This window comes from Tachyglossus aculeatus, chromosome 5 (genome assembly GCF_015852505.1).
Source record: "Tachyglossus aculeatus isolate mTacAcu1 chromosome 5, mTacAcu1.pri, whole genome shotgun sequence".
NCBI lineage: Eukaryota > Metazoa > Chordata > Mammalia > Monotremata > Tachyglossidae > Tachyglossus > Tachyglossus aculeatus.
Genome location: NC_052070.1, coordinates 22,438,830 through 22,461,231, shown reverse-complemented (window position 1 = coordinate 22,461,231; position 22,402 = coordinate 22,438,830). Strand labels below are relative to the sequence as shown.

General features: G+C 48.5%; 1 protein-coding gene across 1 annotated transcript in view; it reads right to left on the bottom strand.

The window, feature by feature from the left end:
• The window catches only part of CEP192 (centrosomal protein 192), a 94,333-nt gene extending 84,440 nt beyond the window's left edge, over window positions 1-9,893 (bottom strand). Inside the window, 5 exon segments of the mRNA XM_038746216.1 lie at window positions 58-175; window positions 2,391-2,443; window positions 2,691-2,833; window positions 5,735-5,854; window positions 9,727-9,893. Of these exon segments, the coding sequence (XP_038602144.1) occupies window positions 58-175; window positions 2,391-2,443; window positions 2,691-2,833; window positions 5,735-5,854; window positions 9,727-9,893 (601 nt within the window).
• Window positions 9,894-22,402: the final 12,509 nt, after the last annotated feature.

The window sequence follows — 22,402 nt, the reverse complement described above, 5'->3', positions numbered from 1 at the left end:
AATTTCTAGAGGATTCCTATAAGGGTACTACAACAGGAAAAAAAATTTATACTTTACCGGTAGAGTCTTCTAAGCTTGTAAGAGACAGCAATTTCTCATTTTCTAAAAAACTGCTAAGGCTTATATTTAAAGAGTCATCTTCAGGCAACTTTTTTCCAGGCTCAGGTGTAACAACCTACAAAGAATTTAAAAGATCTTCAAACACACAGCTAAAGTTAGAGTGCTACTCTCCGGATCACTTGAGCTCAGATCAAATTATTGTTTTGCTTCCAATACAAGTGCTACAATCTTTCCTAAGGAATATTCTAATCTACTGTATATGTTTGTACGTATTTATCTCTATGTATTTATTTTATTTGTACATATTTATTCTATTTATTTTACTTTGTTAATATGTTTTGTTTTGTTGTCTGTCTCCCCCTTCTAGACTGTGAGCCCGCTGCTGGGTAGGGACCGTCTCTATGTGATGCCAACTTGCACTTCCCAAGCGCTTAGTACAGTGCTCTGCACACAGTAAGCGCTCAATAAATATGATTGAATGAATGAATGTGTAATCAGCTAGCCAATGCAGCGTGTCATTTCTTGGAGTCCCTCATAGATGGGTAGACAGTCATCTTCTACTTGGAGCCCTATGTCCTTGAAGGAGGAGGAGGAAGACGATAAGGAGGAGGAGGGAAATGACTAAGAAATTCCCCACCAATCCCCAGAATATTAAAACATACACCATAACTGCTGCCCAATAAGTCAATCAGTTCAGTGGTATCACACAGCTACTGACTTCACATCCTGCCTCTGTCCCGGAACACCCTCCCTCCTCTCATCTGACAGACAATCAGTCTCCCCCGCTTCGAAGCTTTATGGAGGGCACATCTCCTTTAAGAGGCCTTCCCAGACTAAGCCCCACTTTTCGTCTTCTCCCACCCCCTTCTGACTTGCTCCCCTTGCTCTTCCTCTCTCCCAACCCCAAGGCATTTATGTCTATATCTGTAATTTTATTTATCCCTTTGCTCTTCCCCCCTCCCAGCCCCAAAGCACTTATGTACTTATCTGTCATTTTATTTATTTGTACTGATGTCTGTCCCCCCCCCGCCACTCTAGACTGTGAGCTTGTGGGCAGGGAATGACACTGTTTACTGTTGTACTGTACTTTCCCAAGTGCTTAGCATACTGCTCTGCACACAGTCAGAGCTCAATAAATAAGACTGAATGAATGACTAAATGAAAGGGAGCAAAGTGGGGAATCACCAGTATGTATTTGGCACTACAAGAGCCAAGCCATTAGCTTCATCCTCACAGCTTTTTGGATGGGGTGAGCAGCCATATGTAGCCTGTCCTGCCCGCTGAAGTTAGAAAGGAGCTGCAGATGAAACCATAGGTTCCAGCTTCCCTCTTCTGGCAGACCCGCAGGCCCCGGCCCAGCTCTGGAACCTGTGCTAATTACAATAATAACAACAATAATAGTATTTGCTTAGCGCTTACTAGCGCTGGGGTGGATACAAGCAAATCGGGTTGGACACTGTCCCTTCTCCCACGTGGGGCTCACAGTCTCAATCCCCATTTCACAGATGGGGGTAACTGAGGCCCAGAGAAGTGAAGTGACTTGCCCGAGATCACACAGCAGACAAGTGGTGGAGCTGGGATTAGAACCCATGATCTACTAATTCCCAGGCCCGTGCTCTATCCACTTCCCCATGATGATATTCTGGGGGTCCTCGGACTACGAGGCCAGGATATAGGCGATTTCAGTTTCCTGCTGGATCCAGTGAACTAACTGATTCATGGGGTCACAGTTATGGCATTTCTTTGTATGGCCTCCTGGCTCCTGAGAACAACCCATTCCTATCTGGTGCCACAACTGCCCACACGCTGTTGTCTACAGGAAGCACCCGCGATGCCAAAGATGGGCCAGCTGGGTCAGAGGCACTGGCTGAGCAACCCTATTCTCAGCCCCACCGCGGTCTATGAACGACAGCAGCAGGTGGGCAAGCAGCAGTAGTGACAGTAGCCTCTGGCCAGGCCTACTGCTCAGTGATATTAGCGGGTGTTAGAAGACGACGGCGAGATGGTGACAAAAACAGGGAGAAAGTTTCACTCATTGAGCCCTTGGGTGTACAGAGCACTACTGTGGGCAGGGAATGTGTCTGTTACATCGTATTCTCCCAAACACTCAAGACAGTGCTCTGCATAGAGTAAGTGCTCCATAAATACGACTGACTGAATATTCTAGGCACTTGGGAGAGTACAACAGAAATGAGACACACTCTTCTTCACCCTTCCCTTCCCCTCTTTCTTTTCCACTGTTCCCTACTCCCTCAAGCCACCTCAAGTTTGGCCCCAAGCAAAGAGTGAAGAGATGGTACTACTGGGATAGTCACTGTGGAATTATTTACCTTGCTCTCTTTATTCGTCATTTGCGGTAGTAAATACGCATCAGTAGACAGACCTGTTTACAAAAATATTAAGGGAAAATAACTCAGTACAAAACACAACTAAATTAGTGTCCTTACTTTCAATAAGTCAACAATCACAATACGGATATGTACAATATCCAGGAAAAGTTTTGACTTCATCATACCAAAAGGCTACCTTGGGTAGAAAGAGACAACAGAAAAACAAAAAAACTTCTCCATGCAGGAGTTTCCAAGCTTGATCCTTTCACAGGATTTAGCTAAAACAATAAAATATATTACCTTGACTGACGAACTTCATATTTGTGTCAGTGTTGTTTTGTTCTCCATCTCCAGTCTCACGCTGTGAAGGTGACTGTTCTAAGGTTAATTCCTTCCTGAGGACCTCTGACATATGGTGAGTCCCTGTACACTTGTCATTTTCGCTACGGAAAAACCCAAGTTAAAAACTATTATTATTACTAAGTATATGCATCACCAGGAATTAAATGCCACTTTTAGTGGTCCTAGTTGATAAGTACCTGTGTCCTTCATACAGTCGTTTAGAAACCATTTAAAGTAACTTTGAATTTTAAAAAAAATTGCATATAGTGGGTATTTAATGTTTGGCTACATTTGGTCAGTAAATTATTTTAATTAATCATAATGATGATGACGATAATAATAATAGTAATACGTTTACTATATGCCATGCACTGTGCTAAGAACTGAGATAGACTGTGAGCCCACTGTTAGGTAGGGACTGTCTCTATATGTTGCCAATTTGTACTTCCCAAGCGCTTAGTACAGTGCTCTGCACACAGTAAGCGCTCAATAAATACGATTGATGATGGTGATAAGGTAATCTGACTGGACACAGTTCCCTTGCTACTTTTTTTTTTAAATGGTATTTATTAAGTGCTTACTATGTGCCAGGCACTGTACTAAGCACTAGAGTAAATAGGAGATAATCAGGTTGGTTACAGTCCATGTTCCACATGGGGCTAACAGTCTTAATCCCCATTTTACAGATGTGGTAACAGAGGCACAGAGAAGTTAAATGACTTGCCCAAGGTCACAGCAGACAATTGGCAGAGCTGGGATTAGAACCCAAGTCCTTTTAACTCCCAGGCCTGTGTTCTATCCACTAGGCCACACTGCTTCACTTGGAATTCACAGTCTACGAAGGAGGGAAAACAGGAGTTTTATCCCGCTTTTACAGATGAGGGAATTCAGGTTCAGAGTTTAAGTGACTTGCCCATATTCACACTGCAGATAAATTCATTCATTCATTCATTAATCGTATTTATTGAGTGCTTACTGTGTGCAGAGCACTGTACTAAGTGCTTGGGAAGTACACGTTGGCAACATAGAGAGACGGTCCCTACCCAACAGCGGGCTCACAATCTAGACGGGGGAGACAGACAACAAAACAAAACATATTCACAAAATAAATAGAATAAATATGTACAAGTAAAATAAATAAATGGCATAATAAATATGTACAAACATATATACAGGTGCTGTGGAGAGGGGAAGGAGGTAAGGCGGGGGGGATGGGGAGGGAGAGAAGGGGGAGAAGAAGGTAAATGGTGGAGCAGGGATTAGAATCCAGGTCTCCTGACTCCTCATCCCAAGCACTTTCCACTAGTCAGTCAATCATACTTGAGGCGCTTAATGTGTGCAGAGCACTGTACTAGGTGCTTGGGAGAGTACAATATAACAATAAACAGACACTTTCCCTGCCCACAATAAGCTTATGCATGAGAAAAATGAACTTTGTCAAGAAAGATGCCTTAAATAGTAGATAAATCTCTCCTTGATTAAAACACTGTGGCAAACAGGTAAAGGAAAAAAACGAGAGAGAAGCATTGTCTTGGGGTCAAATACAGACTGTTTTGAACTTTATACCCCAATCAATATAAAGAACATTACGTATATAAACGATACCCTGGGTGAAGTACTAAGCTTTGAGAGAACAGTAAGATATATCTGTTTCTCAACTAAACTAAAACTAAACAACCCAGCCTCACAGGCAAGAGTCATACTCATGGGAAGAAAATCCAGCTAAATCTGATCCTTAAAAGATCTACTGGGAGATTCACTGAAATGAAATCAAAAGGAAAGATTTTACGAGGTTTCATTTAAATGAGTATTTTTTGTCAAAGGCTCAGGGAAAATAATGCAAATACTCAAAAGACAAAAGAGGACGGATAATTTTGTTCTGTAGTGCATGCATACTATAATGCAGATTTTCCAGTTTGTACTATCCGGTGTGGTTCCATTTTAAAGGTCAACTCTACAAAATGAAGACAGATTGAGTACAAACGTGGAGAAAATGCCATTAAAAGTATCACTAAGGTGCCCACATATGCTTTAAGCAGAGTTTAACTGAAATAACAATCGTCCTCTACACCTTCCACTTAGCTGATGAGCCCGTTGTTGGGTAGGGACCATCTCTATATGTTGCCGATTTGTACTTCCCAAGAGCTTAGAACAGTGCTCTGCACGCAGTACGCACTCAAATACGATTGAATGAATTTCAAAGTAATAAAAATACAGGATTGATAAAAGCCACTGCAAAACCTGATTCCCATTCTCTCTGGTCAGAAGACAGACGAATGAATGAATGAGATTAGAAAGTTACATTGTTTTATCTAAATACTGAATCACTGTAACTCTACAGAGAAACTGAACTTTAAAGAGATCCAAAGCTCATGTTGCAGCCTGGAACTGTTTCAGAGATGCAGGCATTTAAACAGCTGCTACAACATTTTATTTCAGCTTTCATCTTAGGCCACGAAACCAATGTTTAAATTGCTAACCTGATTTTCATATTTAAAAAAAAAAAATCAAGTCAGCCTGGAATTTTACAATAAAGATTCACACTGAATTGTCGAGGCTAAGAGTTTAACCTTCATAATATTCCTAGAGCAAAAGGTGGTAACCCCAAAGCCTACAGAGAGAGATAGTTACCTGTAAGCCTATAAAAAGCAATCGGTTCACATAGTTGACAACACATTTTAGCCACTAATTCAGAAAATCACATAACTGCCTTCCCGTTAAGATCATTTGACTTTGGCCTTGTGACACTACTCAAACAACTGTGGCCCAGGCAGAAGGGACTGTGAAGAACGGAATGTGATTTTAATCAAAAGAATGGTAAAAATTGGTCAAATAAAAATAGCTTTAAGTAACCCTCAGCAAGTCTGTGACACGTTGTAAATATTTTCGAAAACACTAACTTCAAATACAGAGCTGGGGCAATCTCCATAGAAAGTTGTGAAATGATCATTATAAAAGTTATTCCCATTTTTCCAAAAGAATGAAAAGGAGACATTACTTACCCATCATGCTGGTAGCTAGCCAACCTTCCTTCTGGTTCTGGGCCAGGCTGACTACTATGAGACGATCGAGACATAACTGAATATCTGCCTTCTAGGTAAGATGCCTGAACATCAGAATACCTACAGAAGAATGTTTGTTTTGATTAAACTAAGGAATGGTACAATGGCATGTAAGTGGACATATTTCTATTTATTCTGACAGTTTTGATACCTGTCTGCATATTTTGTTTTGTTGTCTGTCTCCCCCTTCTAGACTGTGAGCCCGTAGTTGGGTAGGGACCGTCTGTATATGTTGCCAACTGGTACTTCCCAAGGGCTTAGTACAGTGCTCTGCACACAGTAAGTGCTCAATAATACGATTGAATGAATGAATTTCAAAGTAATAAAAATACAGGATTGATAAAATCTGATCTAAAATCTAAAATCTGCAAAATCTGATTTCTATTCTCTCCGGTGAGAAGACAGCCTTCATTACTGGTATTAATAGCTGCTGCATCAGAGTGAATTGGGGCTATATTAACCCTACATTGTTCTCAGACAACCACTTGGATGACTAATTTGTTGTCCAGTGATTTTTGAAATTGGCATGATCAAAATAGCCACCTTTCCCAGAGTCTTAGTGGCCCTTCCAAATTATGGAAGAAACTGGATATCATCAGAACCCAGCCTGTGGGCAAGACACTGTACGAAACTCTAAAGGAGTTGAAGATATGGGAAGTTACTGTGTGGCTCAATGGAAAGAGCACGGGCTTTTGAGTCAGAGGTCATGGGCTCAAATCCTGGCTCCGCCAATTGCCAGCTGTGTGGCTTTGGGCAAGTCAACTTCTCTGGGCCTCAGTTATCTCATCTGTAAAATGGGGATTAAGACTGTGAGCCTCCCATGGGACAACCTGATCACCCTGTAACCTCCCCAGCGCTGAGAACAGTGCTTTGCACATAGTAAGCACTTAATAAATGCCATTATTATTATTATTATTATTATTATTACGGAATGAACTGGATTCTGTCAAGTCCCTTGGTGGTAATTAGGCCTTTAGGAAGATATAATAGCCATGCATTTGGTACAAAGAGGGCACCATTTACTTATATACCATTTGCCATATACTAATAGAGAATGCAGCATGGCCTAGTAGATAAACCACAGGCCTGAGAGCCAGAGGGCACGGGTTCTAATCCCAGCTCTGTCGCTTGCTGCGTGACCTTGGGCAAGTCACTTAACTTCTCCGTGCCAACTTTTCCTGAACTACGAAGTGCGGAGTCAATAGCTGTTCTCCCCCCTACTTAGACTATGAGCCCCACGAGACACAGGGACTGTGTCCCTCCTGATTAACAATCAATAATATTTGAGCACGTGCTGTGTGCAGAATAATAATAATAATAATGATGGCATTTGTTAAGCGCTTACTATGTGCAAAGCACTGTTCTAAGTGCTGGGGGAGATACAGTGTGATCAAGTTGTCCCACGTGGGGCTCGCAGTCTTAATCCCCATTTTTACAGATGAGGTAACTGAGGCTCAGAGAAGTTAAGTGACTTGCCCAAGGTCACTCAGCAGACATGTGGTAGAGCCGGGATTCGAACCCATGACCTCTAACTCCAAAGCCCGTGCTCTTTCCACTGAGCCATGCTGCAGAACTCTGTACTAACGACCTAGTAGTCTAGAGGAATAAACTTCTACAAACCCCACCACTTAGAACACTGCTTGACACGGAGTAAACGCTTGACAAATACCATAAAAAATTTAATTCAAAACATCAGTGGTGTTTACTGAGCACTTACTGTGTGCAGAACACTATACTAAGCGCTTAGAAGAGTAAAATACAGAATAATTGGTAGACACGTTCTCTGCTCACAATGAGCTAATTACTGTAAAATAAATGTTGCTCTCATGGCTCAAATCAATCAATCGATCGTATTATCTTCCTGCTCCTAGGAATCTAATTCACCGTGAAGGCGGTACTCGGAAAGAACAGTAGCCTGGGATCCGACAGCTGAGAGGAATACGACTTGGGGGTTAGTCGGCAGGACTTTTGGGAGGCAGCCATTCAATCGCATTTATTAAGAGAGAACTGTGTGCAGAGCATTGTTCAGAGGGCGTGAATGCTCAGCCCCTTCTCTCACGTGATGCTCACTGCAGATGAAGCCATTACAGTACCACCCATCGGCATAGCAGCAGAGATGGAAGTGAACTGAGGGCAGCCTCAGAAGCCGGCTCAGGCAGGACTTGCGGGCCCCTCCTCCCTCTCCGGGCTTCGCCCAACGGCTTGCTCTCCCGAAAAACGGAGACAAGCGGCACCATGGTCTAGTGGATAAAGCACCGGCTTGGGAGTCAGGAGGACCTGGATTCTAATCTTGGCTCTGCCATTTGTCTGCTACGTGACCTTGGACAAGTCACTTCATTTCTCCCTGCCTCAGTTACCTCAACTGTAAAATGGGGGATTAGGATTGTGAGCCCTGTATGGGACAGGGACTGTGTCCAACCGGATTTTCTTGTAACTACCCCAGCCCTTAATGCAGAGCCTGGCACACAGTAAGTGCTTAACAAATACCACAGCTGTTATTATTAGGCACCTTCAGGACAACAAAGGAGTCCTCCCATTCCCTAGTCACTGACACCCCAGAGCACAGTGGGATAGAAGCACAATGAGCACACTACATACACAGACACCCACAAAAGTCACCTCCACCCTTGTTCTTCAGACCCTGCATTTTGTGTGCAGACAGGAGAACCAGGGTCAAGGAAACCGTTGGGGTTCCACACCTGGCTCCCAAACTTGCCTGTTCTGCGACCTTGAGCAAGCCACTTTACTGCTCTTTGCCTCAGTTTCCTCACCTATAAAATGGGGATGAAGTACTGGTTCTCCCTCCCCCTTGGACTGTGAACCCCATTTGGGACAGGGACTATGTCCAATCCGATTATCTTTTATCTACCCCAACGCTCGGCACAAAGTGCTTAAAAAAGCTACGATTATTATTATTGCTATCATTAGGCTGCCTTTTATCTGTGGGAATCACTCGTATTTATTGAGAGTTTACTATGGGCTAAGCACTTTACTAAGCACTTGGGGGAGAACAATAACAGACTTGGTATACACATTCCCTGCCCATAAAGAGCTTACAGTCTAGAGACCTCAAGGACCGAACAGTAATAATAATGGCATTTATTTATGTACACTGCCTGGAACATAGTAAGTGCTTAACAAATACCATAATAATAGTATTATTATTATTGTGTGGTGGAGTCAGATTTAGAATCCATTACCTCCTGACTCTCAGGCCTATGGTCTATCCCCACCACACCTCCTCCATCTCCTCACTCTCCAAGTGTCTTTGGTTTTGGAAGCACAAGTTACAGAGGGAGCAGGAAGGAGAGGCATGGCAGGAAATGTGCTTCAGCAGATCTGAGGGCCCTCCTGATTTGAGATGAAGAGCTAAGGAGTTGGTGGGCACGGTGCTTGGCACCTGTCTGTGTTAATCACTACTTCCCCTTACCTATGAGTTGGGCTGAGAAGGGGGGCATTGGTGGAGTGGAGGGCAAGGAGGATTTTAATGGAATTTCTGAAGGCATGCGGATTCTATTTCCTGCTATTTACAGCACAGTGTCCCCTTTAAGAGGCAGGCACTGTGCCATGGGCTGCTTTGAGGTGGCCACTTTAGGAGGACCACCATCTTAGCTGCAGCATCTTTCACAAAGTCAAGAAGCATGATTTTGAGGTAGGCCACGGTCTCCATAAACCCGAGGTCCTGAGTTTAAACCCTGTTGGCTCCTGAATTAAGCCAATAATGTTGGGAGGATTGGAGTATAGAAAAGAGGAAAAGGTACCTAAGCTGCCCCAGCGAGGTGGTAGTTAGACACTCAAGATAAAGAGTCTTCCGAACCATTTTAAAAGTTCCCAGATTATTCTTGCACAAGGGATAAAATGAGCAGCGACATTTTCAAATACCAAAATGTTTCACTGGTGAGCAAATATAATCTGTAAAAATAAAAGTTTACCTGTTCTCACAGCTAGCTGGATTTCTAGCAACTGTTGAAGCAGCAACTGGCAAGCCAAGATTGGAGGAAATAGTGACATTTTCCAAAATCCCACTGTTTTCACTGGCAAGAGAATTCGCCAAGAAGCTTGGAAACGACTCATCGGCTATACCTCGGAAATTTTCCATCACAGCGAAACATAAACTAAAAATAAAATTGAATTAAATTTAAGTTTCAGGGTCAATTTAAGATAAAAATTCCATTCATTCAATCGTATTTATTGAGCACTTACTGTGTGCACAGCACTGTACTAAGCGCTTGGGAAAGTACAATAAGCTCTTCGTGGATTAAAAACACAACTCAACTAAGCAGCAGCATGGCCTAGTGGAAAGAAGGTGGGCCTGGGAGAGGACTTGGGTTCTAATTCTACCTCTGCCACTAATTCTGCCTCTGTCTGCTGTGTGACACAAGACAACTTCCCTGTTTCTGAAGTTACCTCAACCGTAAAATGAGCATTTTATGTGCCCCACTTGGGAACTGCACTGTAACCAACCTGATTAGTTTGTACCTGCCCCAGTGCTTAGGGCAGTACCTGGCACATACTAAGTGCTTAACAAATACCATTAAAAATTAAGAACACTATTCTCAGTACCAAATGATGACCTTCATTTTCATAACTGGAAAGAACCACTACAGTGTCACATCACTCAAATAATCTGATGCAGCTATAAACTGTAAAATTACTTGTGAAAATGAAAACAAACAACTCAAATCTATCCAAATACTCTGGCTTGCAAACTGCAGCCAAAAAAAAAAAATTAACTTGAATTATGTCAAATTTGGTTAAAAAAAAATACCCTTGCTCTGAAAGAGATTAATAAACTTTTCCGAACATGCTTAGCCCTATACGTGTAGCATACTTTTTTCTGGAATCACTTTTATAAAATCTCTCACCTCCACTTACTGCAGAATTTGTACAACAAATGTCCGGTTTTTTTAATAATCTTTGAGTCTTTACTTTTTCTTTTATGATATTTGCTAAGCGCTTACTACGTGCCGGGCATTACACCAAGCGCTTGCATTAACGCGATGGACCCCACTTCACCCACTCACCAACGTGGACACCCGCTGTATCTCATCATCTCTAGCCACTGCACAATCTCTACCTTCACCAACTCTGAAATCCCTCAATCTGACCACAATCCCTCCCACACATCTCCTCCCCATAAATCTGTACCATTCCCTGCAAGAGACCTCTAATCCTTTTGACCCCATCCTATTTTCTCAACTCATCGTGCCCCATTTAGCCTCCATACCCAAACGTCCTTCCCTTGATGACCAAATTGATGCTCTCAACACCACCCTCTCTACTGAACTCAACTCACTCGCTCCCCTATCCCTTTGTCACTCTCAAACCACTAACCCACAGCCCTGGATCACCTGCACAATCTGCCTCCTTTGCTCTTTGCACAAATGCACAGCACTGCTGGTGGAAATCTAGATATCAAGCCGATTTCATCCACTTCGAGCTTATCCTTGCATGCTTTAACTCTGCCCTCTCTTCTGTCCGGCAATATTATTTCTCCACCCTCAGACCCCCATGCTCATAGCCCACACCAGTTGCTCCAGACATTTAACTCCCTTCTCAGGCCCCGTGTCCTCCTGCCTCCCCCATCTTACCTCCTTCCCTTCCCCACAGCACCTGTATATATGTTTGTACATATTTATTACTCTATTTTTTATTTTACTTGTACATATCTATTCTATTTATTTTATTTTGTTAGTATGTTTGGTTTTGTTCTCTGTCTCCCCCTTTTAGACTGTGAGCCCACTGTTGGGCAGGGACTGTCTCTATATGTTGCCAATTTGCACTTCCCAAGCGCTTAGTACAGTGCTCTGCACACAGTAAGCGCTCAATAAATACGATTGATGATGATGATGATCCCTTGCCCCCAGTGATCTGGACACCTACTTCAACAAAACTGACAGTAGCGGCATGGCTTAGTGGAAAGAGCCCTGGCTTGGGAGTCGGAGGATGTGGGTTCTAATCCCCGCTCCACCACTTCTCAGCTGTGTGGCTTTGGGCAAGTCACTTAACGTCTCTGTGCCTCAGAGAAGTTCACACCATCCGTAAAATGGTGATTAAGGTTGTGAGCCCCACGTGGGACAACGTGATTACCTTGTATCTATCCCAGCGCTTAGAACAGTGCTTTGCACGTAGTAAGTGTGTAACAAATACTATCATTATTATTATAATAAACGCCATCATTACTATTATTATTACCTCCCGAAAATCTCCCCTGCCCCTTCTTCAACTCTCCCATCTTTCCCAGTGCTATCTCTGGAGAAGATCACCTGTCTCCTCTCAAAATCCACCTCCTCCACCTGCACCTGCGACCCCATTCCTTCACACCTCATCAAAACACTTGTCTCCTACCCTGCCAACTTCAACTATTCACTCTCCAATGCCTTCAAACATGCCCATCTCTCCCCATCCTAAAGAGAAACCTCCCCTAACCCCACAGCTTCCTCCAGTTATCACCCCATCTCGTTCCTACCGTTCCTCTCCAAACTCCTTGAGCAAGCTGTCTATAGCCACTGCCTCAAGTTCCTCTCCCCCAATTCTCTCCTTGACACTCTCCAACCTGGCTTCCGGCCCCTTCACTCCAAAGAATCCATCCTCTCAAAGGTCACCAATGATCTCCTTCTTGCCAAATCCAACTACCTCTATTCCATCCTAATCCTCCTCTCGACCTCTCTGCTGCCTTTGACACTGATGACCACACCCTTCTCCTGGAAACATTATCCAACCTCAGCTTCACTGCCACTGTCCTCTTCTGGTTCTTCTCCTATCCCTCTGTCCGCTCATTTTCAGTCTCTTTCGCGGGCTGCTCCTCCGCCTCCCATCCCCTAACTGCGGGAGGCCCTCAGGGTTCAGTTCTGGGTCCCCTTCTCTTCTCCATCTACACCCACTCCCTTGGAAAGCTCATTTGCTCACACAGCTTCAACTACCACCTCTATGCTGAAGACACCCAAATCTACATCTCCAGCCCTGATCCCTCTGTATCCACCCCAGCGATTTGTACAGTGCCTGGCATATAATAAGCGCTTAACAAATACCACAATTATCATTATTAAGTGCCGGGTGGATGCAAGCAAATCCCGTCAGACACGGTCCCCGTCCCACTAGGGCCTTGGACTCAATCCCCACTTTACAGATGAGAGAACTGAGGTCCAGAGAACTGAAGTGACTGGCCCAAGGCCACAGTACAGACAAGTGTCGGATCTGGGATTAGAACCCGGGACCTTCTGACTCCTGCACCTGTAGCCGATCCACTTTGTTATCTGGTGCCAGAGGGATGTTTCCGAATCACAGCGACTCTGTGGATCTATTTTCTCCCGAACGTCCTGTCTTCCGTCATAATCCGTAACTTCTCTATCGGTTCTTCCGTTCCCGTTGTTCCCATCTCTATCCGCCTAGCTGATCGTCCGCCTCTTCCACATCTGCCCCTTCTAGACTGTAAGCGCATGGAGAGCAGGGTTCATCTCTATTGCCGTATCGTCCTTTCCAAGCACTCAGTACAGTGCCCAGCACACGGTAAGCGCTCAATAAATACGACAGACGGAACGAACGGGCTTTTGCTAGCATTAGTGTCGTCTCGGGAGAATCGGCGCTCCTGACGATGGGCCCAAAACGGGCTAAGCTACGTCGCGCCATCAGGCCTTCCAAAGCCCACTTTGGCTTAATCGCTGCCCTACACCGTACTAAATACCACGATGCCGATGACGGTGCCGATGGTTAGGGTGGGCCGCGGGCTCGGGCTCCGGCCCGGGCCCCTTATCCCCGGGGGGCCGACCGAGGCCCGACGCCACCGGGACCGGCGGCCCGACCGCAACCGGGGCCCGACTCTGAGGCACCCAGGGGGCCGGGGGGCGGGGGACGGGAAAGGAGGCCCGGGGGCGGGCATGGGGGGGGGGAGAGGCTGCTGATTGGGGGGGGCGGGGATGGAGGGGAAAGAGGCCCGGAGGGATGGGGGGGGGAAAGAGGCCCGGAGGGATGGGGGGGAGGAAAGAGGCCCGGGGGGATGGGGGGGGGGGAGGAGAGAGGCCCGGGGGATGGGGGGAGAAAGAGGCTCGGGGGTGGAGAAAGAGGCTCGGGGGGGGGGGGGAAGAAAGAGGCTCGGGGGGGGGAAGAAAGAGGCTCGGGGGGGGAAGAAAGAGGCTCGGGGGGGGAGAAAGAGGCTCGGGGGGGGAGAAAGAGGCTCGGGGGGGGGAGAAAGACGCTCGGGGGGGAGGAAAGAGGCTGGGGGGGGGAGGAAAGAGGCTGGGGGGGGAGGAAAGAGGCTGGGGGGGGAGGAAAGAGGATGAGGGGGGGAAGAAAGAGGATGAGGGGGGGAAGAAAGAGGCTCGGAGGGGAAGAAAGAGGCTCGGGGGGGAAGAAAGAGGCTCGGAGGGGAAGAAAGAGGCTCGGGGGGGGGGGAAGAGGCTCGGGGGGGGAAGAGGCTCGGGGGGGGGGAAGAGGCTCGGGGGGGGGAAGAGGCTCGGGGGGGGAAAGAGGCTCGGGGGGGGGGAAGAGGCTCGGGGGGGGGAAGAGGCTCGGGGAGGGGAAAAAAGAGGCTCGGGGGGGGAAAAAAGAGGCTCGGGGGGGGGGAAAAAGAGGCTCGGGGAGGGAAAAAAAGAGGCTCGGGAGGGAAAAAAAGAGGCTCGGGGAGGGAAAAAAAGAGGCTCGGGGAGGGAAAAAAAGAGGCTCGGGGGGGAAGAAAGGCTCGGGGGGGGAAGAAAGGCTCGGGGGGGGGAAGAGGCTCGGGGGGGAAGAGGCTCGGGGGGGAAGAGGCTTGGGGAGGGAAAAAAGAGGCTGGGGGGGAAGAAAGAAGCTGAGGGGCGAAGAAAGAGGATGAGGGGGGGAAGAAAGAGGATGAGGGGGGGAAGAAAGAGGCTCGGAGGGGAAGAAAGAGGCTCGGGGGGGAAGAAAGAGGCTCGGGGAGGGGAAGAAAGAGGCTCGGGGAGGGGAAGAAAGAGGCTCGGGAAGGGAAAAAAAGAGGCTCGGGTGGGGGAAAAAAGAGGCTCGGGGGGGGGGGAAAAGAGGCTCGGGAAGGGAAAAAAAGAGGCTCGGGAAGGGAAAAAAAGAGGCTCGGGGAGGGGAAAAAAGAGGCTCGGGGGGGAAGAAAGGCTCGGGGGGGAAGAAAGGCTCGGGGGGGAAGAAAGGCTCGGGGGGGGAAGAGGCTCGGGGGGGGAAGAGGCTCGGGGAGGGAAAAAAGAGGCTCGGGGGAAGAAAGAAGCTGAGGGGCGAAGAAAGAGGCTGAGGGGGGAAGAAAGAGGCTGAGGGGGGAAGAAAGAGGCTGAGGGGGGAAGAAAGAGGATGGGGGGGAGGAAAGAGGCTCGGGGGGGGGAAAGAGGCTGGGGGGAGGAAAGAGGCTCGGGGGGAGGAAAGAGGCTCGGGGGGAGGAAAGAGGCTCGGGGGGAGGAAAGAGGCTCGGGGGGGGAGGAAAGAGGCTCGGGGGGGGGAGGAAAGAGGCTCGGGGGGGGGAGGAAAGAGGCTCGGGGGGGAAGAAAGAGGCTCGGGGGGGGAGGAAAGAGGCTCGGGGGGGAGGAAAGAGGCTCGGGGGGGGGGGAGAAAGAGGCTCGGGGGGGAGGAAGAGGCTCGGGGGGGGGGGAGAGGCGTCCCCCAGGCCTCTCACCTCAGGGGAGCGCGAGGCCCCGCCCCGCCCCCAGGCCGCCGCCAACGCCGCCGCCACCGCCCGCGCGTGCGCCGCCCGCTCCGCCCCGCCCCGCCCCGCCCCCAGCAGCTGCTCCCGCTCTGGGCTCGGGCCTCAGGGCGGCCGCCTGGGGGAGCCCCGGCCACGGGCCCCCGCTCCCGACAACACAGCCCCGCGCCTCGCCTCGGGCCGGAAGCGGGGACACACACACACACACACACACACACACACACACACACACACACACACACACACACACACACACACACACACACACACACACACACACACACACACACACACACACACACACACACACACACACACACACACACACACACACACACACACACACACACACACACACACACACACACACACACACACACACACCGGCTCAACCCCTTCTCCCCGGCCGAGCGGGCCGACTCACCCGGGGGGGGAGGACGGACGGAAAGGCCTCGGGGCCCGGTAACGGCGGCCCGGAGCGCGTGCACCTTCCCCTCCGAGGCCCCGCCCCCTCCTCCTCAGCCCGCGGGGCGCGCGGGGCTGAGCGCAGGCGGGGCCGCGCGCCGCCCATTGGACGACGCTCGGAGGCGGCGGCGCGCGCTGATTGGACGAGGAGGGAGGGGCGGCGCGCGTTGATTGGACGAGGCGGGGGAGAGGCGCGCGTTGATTGGACGAGGCGGGGAGGCGGCGCGCGTTGATTGGGCGAGGGGCGGAGCCAGGCGGTTTGAAGTCCGGAGGCGGCGGCGGGCCGCGACCCAAATAATCATCATTCATTCATTCATTCATTCATTCATTCATTCATTCATTCATTCAACCAATCGTATTTATTGAGCGCTTACTGTGTGCAGAGCGCTGTGCTAAGCGCTTGGGAAGTCCAAGTTGGCAACACACAGAGACGGTCCCTACCCAACAGCGGGCTCACAGTCTAGGAGGGGGAGACAGACAACAAAACAAAATATATTAATGAAATGAAATGAATGGAATAAATAGGTACAAGTAAAATAAATAGAGCAATAAATATGTACAAATATATATACAGGTGTGGTGGGGAGGGGAAGGAGGTAAGGCGGGGGAATGGGGAGGGGGATTTGAACCCATGACCTCTGACTTCAAAGCCCGGGCTCCTCCTACTGGACCACGCTGCTTCTCTAGAAGCAGAAATAATAACAAAAAATAATGGAAGTAATAATAACAGAAATAAGAGAAATAATTCCCACCCTCAGGTCGAAGGTAGGGGGCTCTGGGCCTGGCTGGGCGCCCCCCACTACTGGCTTATTAATAATAATAATAATAATAATAATAATAATGATACTGTCCTGCCCTGGGCTTCCCCACCACTGGAGACAATAGGAGCAGCGTGGCTCGGTGGAAAGAGCACGGGCTTTGGAGCCAGAGGTCATGAGTTCAAATTCCCACTCCGTCACTTTCATTCAGTTGTATTTATTGAGCGCTTACTGTGTGCAGAGCACTGTACTAAGCGCTTGGGAAGTACAAGTCGGCAACAGATAGAGACGGTCCCTACCCAACAACGGGCTCACACTTGTCAGCTGTGTGACTTCGGGCAAGTCACTTCACCCCATTCCCTCTCATCTTATGAAATCTCTCGCCCCGTCCCTTCTCCCCTCCTTAACTTCCATCTTCAACCACTCACTCTCCACTGGTTCCTTCCCCTCTGCCTTCAAACATGCCCACGTCTCTCCCAGCCTAAAAAAACCCCTCTCTTCACCCCACCTCCCCTTCTAGTTATCGCCCTATCTCCCTCCTACCATTCCTTTCCAAACTCCTTGAACAAGTCGTCTACACCCGCTGCTTCGAATTCCTCAACGCCAACTCTCTCCTCGACCCCCTCCAATCTGGCTTCCGTCCCCTACATTCCACAGAAACTGCCCTCTCAAAGGTCACCAATGACCTCCTGCTTGCCAAAACCGACGGCTCCTACTCTATCCTAATCCTCCTCGACCTCTCAGCTGCCTTCGACACTGTGGACCACCCCCTTCTCCTCAACACGCTATCCAACCTTGGCTTCACAGACTCTGTCCTCTCCTGGTTCTTCTCATCTCTCCGGCCGTTCATTCTCAGTCTCTTTGGCGGGCTCCTCCTCCCCCTCCCATCCCCTTACTGTAGGGGTTCCTCAAGGGTCAGTTCTTGGTCCCCTTCTGTTCTCGATCTACACTCACTCCCTTGGTGACCTCATTGGCTCCCATGGCTTCAACTATCATCTCTACGCTGATGACACCCAAATCTACATCTCTGCCCCTGCTCTCCCTCCCTTCAGGCTCACGTCTCCTCCTGCCTTCAAGACATCACCATCTGGATGTCTGCCCGTCATCTAAAACTCAATATGTCCAAGACTGAACTCCTTATATTCCCTCCCAAACCCTGCCCTCTCCCGGACTTTCCCGTCACTGGTGACGGCACTACCATCCTTCCCAACTCACAAGCCCGCAACCTTGGTGTCATCCTCGACTCCTCTCTCTTATTCACCCCTCACATCCAATCCGTCACCAAAAACTGCCGGTCTCACCTCTGCAACATCGCCAAGATCCACCCTTTCCTCTCCATCCAAACCAGTACCCTGCTGGTTCAATCTCTCATCCTATCTATCCCGACTGGATTACTGCATCGGCCTCCTCTCTGATCTCCCATCCTCCTGTCTCTCCCCACTTCAATCTATACTTCACGCTGCTGCCTGGATCGTCTTTGTGCAGAAATGCTCTGGGCATGTTACTCCCCTCCTCAAAAATCTCCAGTGGCTACCGATCAACCTACGCATCAGGCAAAAACTCCTCACCCTCGGCTTCAAGGCTGTCCATCACCTCGCCCCCTCCTACCTCACCTCCCTTCTCTCCTTCTACAGCCCAGTCCGCACCCTCCGCTCCTCCACCGCTGATCTCCTCACCGTACCTCACTCTCGCCTGTCCCGCCATTGACCCCTGGCCCACGTCATCCCCGGGGCCTGGAATGCCCTCCTTTTGCACATCCGCCAAGCTAGCTCTCTTCCTCCCTTCAAAGCCCTACTGAGAGCTCACCTCCTCCAGGAGGTCTTCCCAGACTGAGCCCCCTCCTTCCTCTCCCCCTCCCCATCCCCCCCGCCTTACCTCCTTCCCCTCCCCACCGCACCTGTATATATGTATATACGTTTGTACATATTTATTACTCTATTTATTTTACTTGGACATATTTAATATTCTATATATTTTATTTTGTTAATGTGTTTTGTTGTCTGTCTCCCTCTTCTAGACTGTGAGCCCGCTGCTGGGTAGGGACCGTCTCTATATGTTGCCAACTTGGACTTCCCATGCGCTTAGTACAGCGCTCTGGACACAGTAAGCGCTCAATAAATACAATTGAATGAATGAATGAATTTCTCTGTGCCTCTGTTTCCTCATCTGTAAAATGGGGATTAAGACTGTGATCCCCACATGAGGCAACCTGATCACCTTGTAACAGTTCTCTCCCCCTTTTAGACTGTGAGCCCGTTGTCGGGTAGGGACCGTCTCCATATGTTGCCAACTTGTACTTCCACAGAGCATGGCCACAGAGCAGACAAGGGGAGTGAGGATTAGAACCCAGGTCCTTCTGACCCCCAGGCCCATGCTTTATCTACTAGGCCACGCTGTTTCTTGAGGTTGATGCAATAGTCTAGCCATGATAATGTCCGCAGTTTGCATCAAGATCGATGGAGTGGAAAGCAGGGATCCGGAGGTAGCCGTGTAGGAAGAACTCAATCAATCGTATTTATTGAGCACTTACTAAGTGCAGAGTGCTGTACTAAGCACTTGGGAGAGTACAATATAACAGTGTTGGTAGACACGTTTCCTGGCCACAACGAGCTCACAGTTTAATCATAATAATAATCCTCTCCCCCTCGTCCCCCTCTCCATCCCCCCATCTTACCTCCTTCCCTTCCCCACAGCACCTGTATATATGTATATATGTTTGTACATATTTATTACTCTATTTATTTATTTATTTTACTTGTACATATCTATTCTATTTATTTTATTTTGTTAGTATGTTTGGTTTTGTCTCCCCCTTTTAGACTGTGAGCCCACTGTTGGGTAGGGACTGTCTCTATATGTTGCCAATTTGTACTTCCCAAGCGCTTAGTACAGTGCTCTGCACACAGTAAGCGCTCAATAAATATGACTGATGATGATGATGATAGCATTTATTAAGTGCTTACTATGTGCAAAGCACTGTTCTAAGCGCTGGGAGGTTACAAGGTGATCAGGTTGTCCCCCGGGAGGCTCACAGTCTTAATCCCCATTTTACAGATGAGGGAACTGAGGCCCAGAGAAGTGTGACTTGCCCAAAGCCACACAGCTGACAAGTGGCGGAGCCGGGATTTGAACCCATGACCTCTGACTCCAAAGCCCGGGCTCTTTCCACTGAGCCACGCTGCTTCTCTAATAATAATAAAAATGGACTTTGTTAAACACTTACTGTGTGCCAGGCACTGTGCTAAGCACTGAGTTAGATACAAGTAAATCGGGTTGGACACGGTCCCTGTCCTACATGGGGCTCACAGTCTCAATCGACATTTTACAGATGAGGTAACTGGGGCACAGAGAAGTGAAGTGACTTGATGAAGGTCACACAGGAGACACGCGGCAGATTGGGGACTAGAATCCATGACTGTGAGCCCACTGTTGGGTAGGGACTGTCTCTATATGTTGCCAACTTGTCCTTCCCAAGCGCTTAGTCCAGTGCTCTGCACACAGTAAGCGCTCAATAAATACGATTGATTGCTTGATTGACCTTCTGGATCCCTCTCCAGGGCTCTATCCACGATGGCACACGGCCTCCCGTGCTGTGAGAAGCAGCACGACCGAATGGAAAGATCACGGGCCCGGAGGCCAGAGGACGTGGCTCCACCACTTGCTGTGTGGCTTTGAGAAGGTCACTTAACGTCTCTGTGCCTGTTACCTCATCTGTAAAATGAAGGTCAAGACTGTGAGTGCCATATGATACAGGGACTGTGCCCAACCTGATTACCTCATATTTACCCCAGCACTTAGAACAGTGCTTGGCACAGGGGAAGCACTTAACAAATACCACAATTATTAGTCTCGAAGGCAAGGCAGATACCAAAACAAATAAATTACAGATACGTACGTGAGGGCTGTGGGGCTGAGAGGGCAGTTACTAAAGGGAGCGAATCAGGGCGGTGCAGAAGGAAGTGGGGAAAAAAGGTTTAAGTCAGGGAAGCCCTCTTGGAGATGCACAGTCTAAGTAGGAGAAGAATAGGTCAATCAATCATATTTATTGAGTGCTTTGTATGAAAGCCAGCACTTAATACATTGCTTTTTTTTTTAATGGCATTTATTAAGCGCTTACTGTGTGCAAAGCACTGTTCTAAGCGCCGGGGAGGTTACAAGGTAATTAGGGTGTCCCACTGGGGGCTCACAGTCTTCATCCCCATTTTACAGATGAGGCAACTGAGGCCCAGAGAAGTTACGTGACTTGCCCCAAGTCACACAGCTGCCAAATCCAACGGCACTGTACTAGGAGTTTGAGGGAGTACCATATATAACAATAAACTGACACATTCCCTGCCCACAATAGGCATACAGTCTCGAGGAGAGGTATTTAATCCCCATTTTACCCCTGGGCTGGAATGCCCTCCCTCCACATATCCGCCAAACTAGCTCTCTTCCTCCCTTCAAAGCCCTACTGAGAGCTCACCTCCTCCAGGAGGCCTTCCCAGACTGTCTCCCCTTTTCCTCTCTGCCCTTTTCCTGCCCTCCCCCCCTCCCCACGGCACTTGTGTATATTTGTACATATTTATTAGTTTTATTAATGATGTGCATATGCTGTAATTCTATTTATTCTGATGGCATTGGCACCTGTCTACTTGTTTTGTTGTCTGTCTCCCCCCTCTAGACTGTGAGCCCATTGTTGGGTAGGGACCGTCTCTATATGTTGCCGACTTGTACTTCCCAAGCACTTCGACTGAATGAAAGAATGAATATGGCTTTGAATGAATAAATTATGGTATTTATTAAGCACTTACTATGTGTCAGGCACTGTAGGGGAGGCGGGGAGAGTCATTGTCATATACGAAGAGGGAGGGCATTCCAGATTGGAGGCAGGACATGGGTGAGAGGTCGGTGGTGAGATAGACAAGATGGAGGTACAGAGGGTAGGTTCATTCATTCAATCGTATTTATTGAGCGCTTACTGTGTGCAGAGCACTGTACTAAGTACTTGGGAAGTACAAGTTGGCAACATATAGAGACGGTCCCTACCAAACAGCGGGCTCACAGTCTAGAAGGGGGAGACAGACAACAAAACAAAACATATTAACAAAATAAAATAGATTAGTAAATATGTACAAGTAAAATAGAGTAATAAATCTGTACAAACATATATACAGATGCTGTGGGGAGGGGAAGGAGGTACGGTGAGGGGGATGGCGAGGGGGAGAGGAAGGAGGGGGCTCAGTCTGGGAAGACCTCCAGGAGGAGGTGAGCTCTCAGGAGGGCTTTGAAGGGAGGAAGAGAGCTAACTTGGCGGATGTGCGGAGGGAGGGCATTCCAGGCCAGGGGGATGACGTGGGCCGGGGGTCGATGGCGGGACAGGCGAGAGCGAGGCCTAACGGTGAGGAGATTAGCGGCGGAGGAGCGGAGGGTGCGGGCTGGGCTGGAGAAGGAGAGAAGGGAGGTGAGGTAGGAGGGGGCGAGGGGATGGACAGCCTTGAACCCGAGGGTGAGGAGTTTCTGCCTGATGCGCAGATTGACTGGTAGCCACTGGAGATTTTTGAGGAGGGGAGTAACATGCCCAGAGCGTTTCTGGACAAAGACAATCCGGGCAGCAGCCTGAAGTATGGATTGAAGTGGAGAGAGACACGAGGATGGGAGATCAGAGAGGAGGCTGATGCAGTCGTCCAGACAGGATAGGATGAAAGCTTGAACGAGCAGGGTAGCGGTTTGGATGGAGAGGAAAGGGCGGATCTTGGCAATGTTGCGGAGGTGAGACCGGCGGTTTTT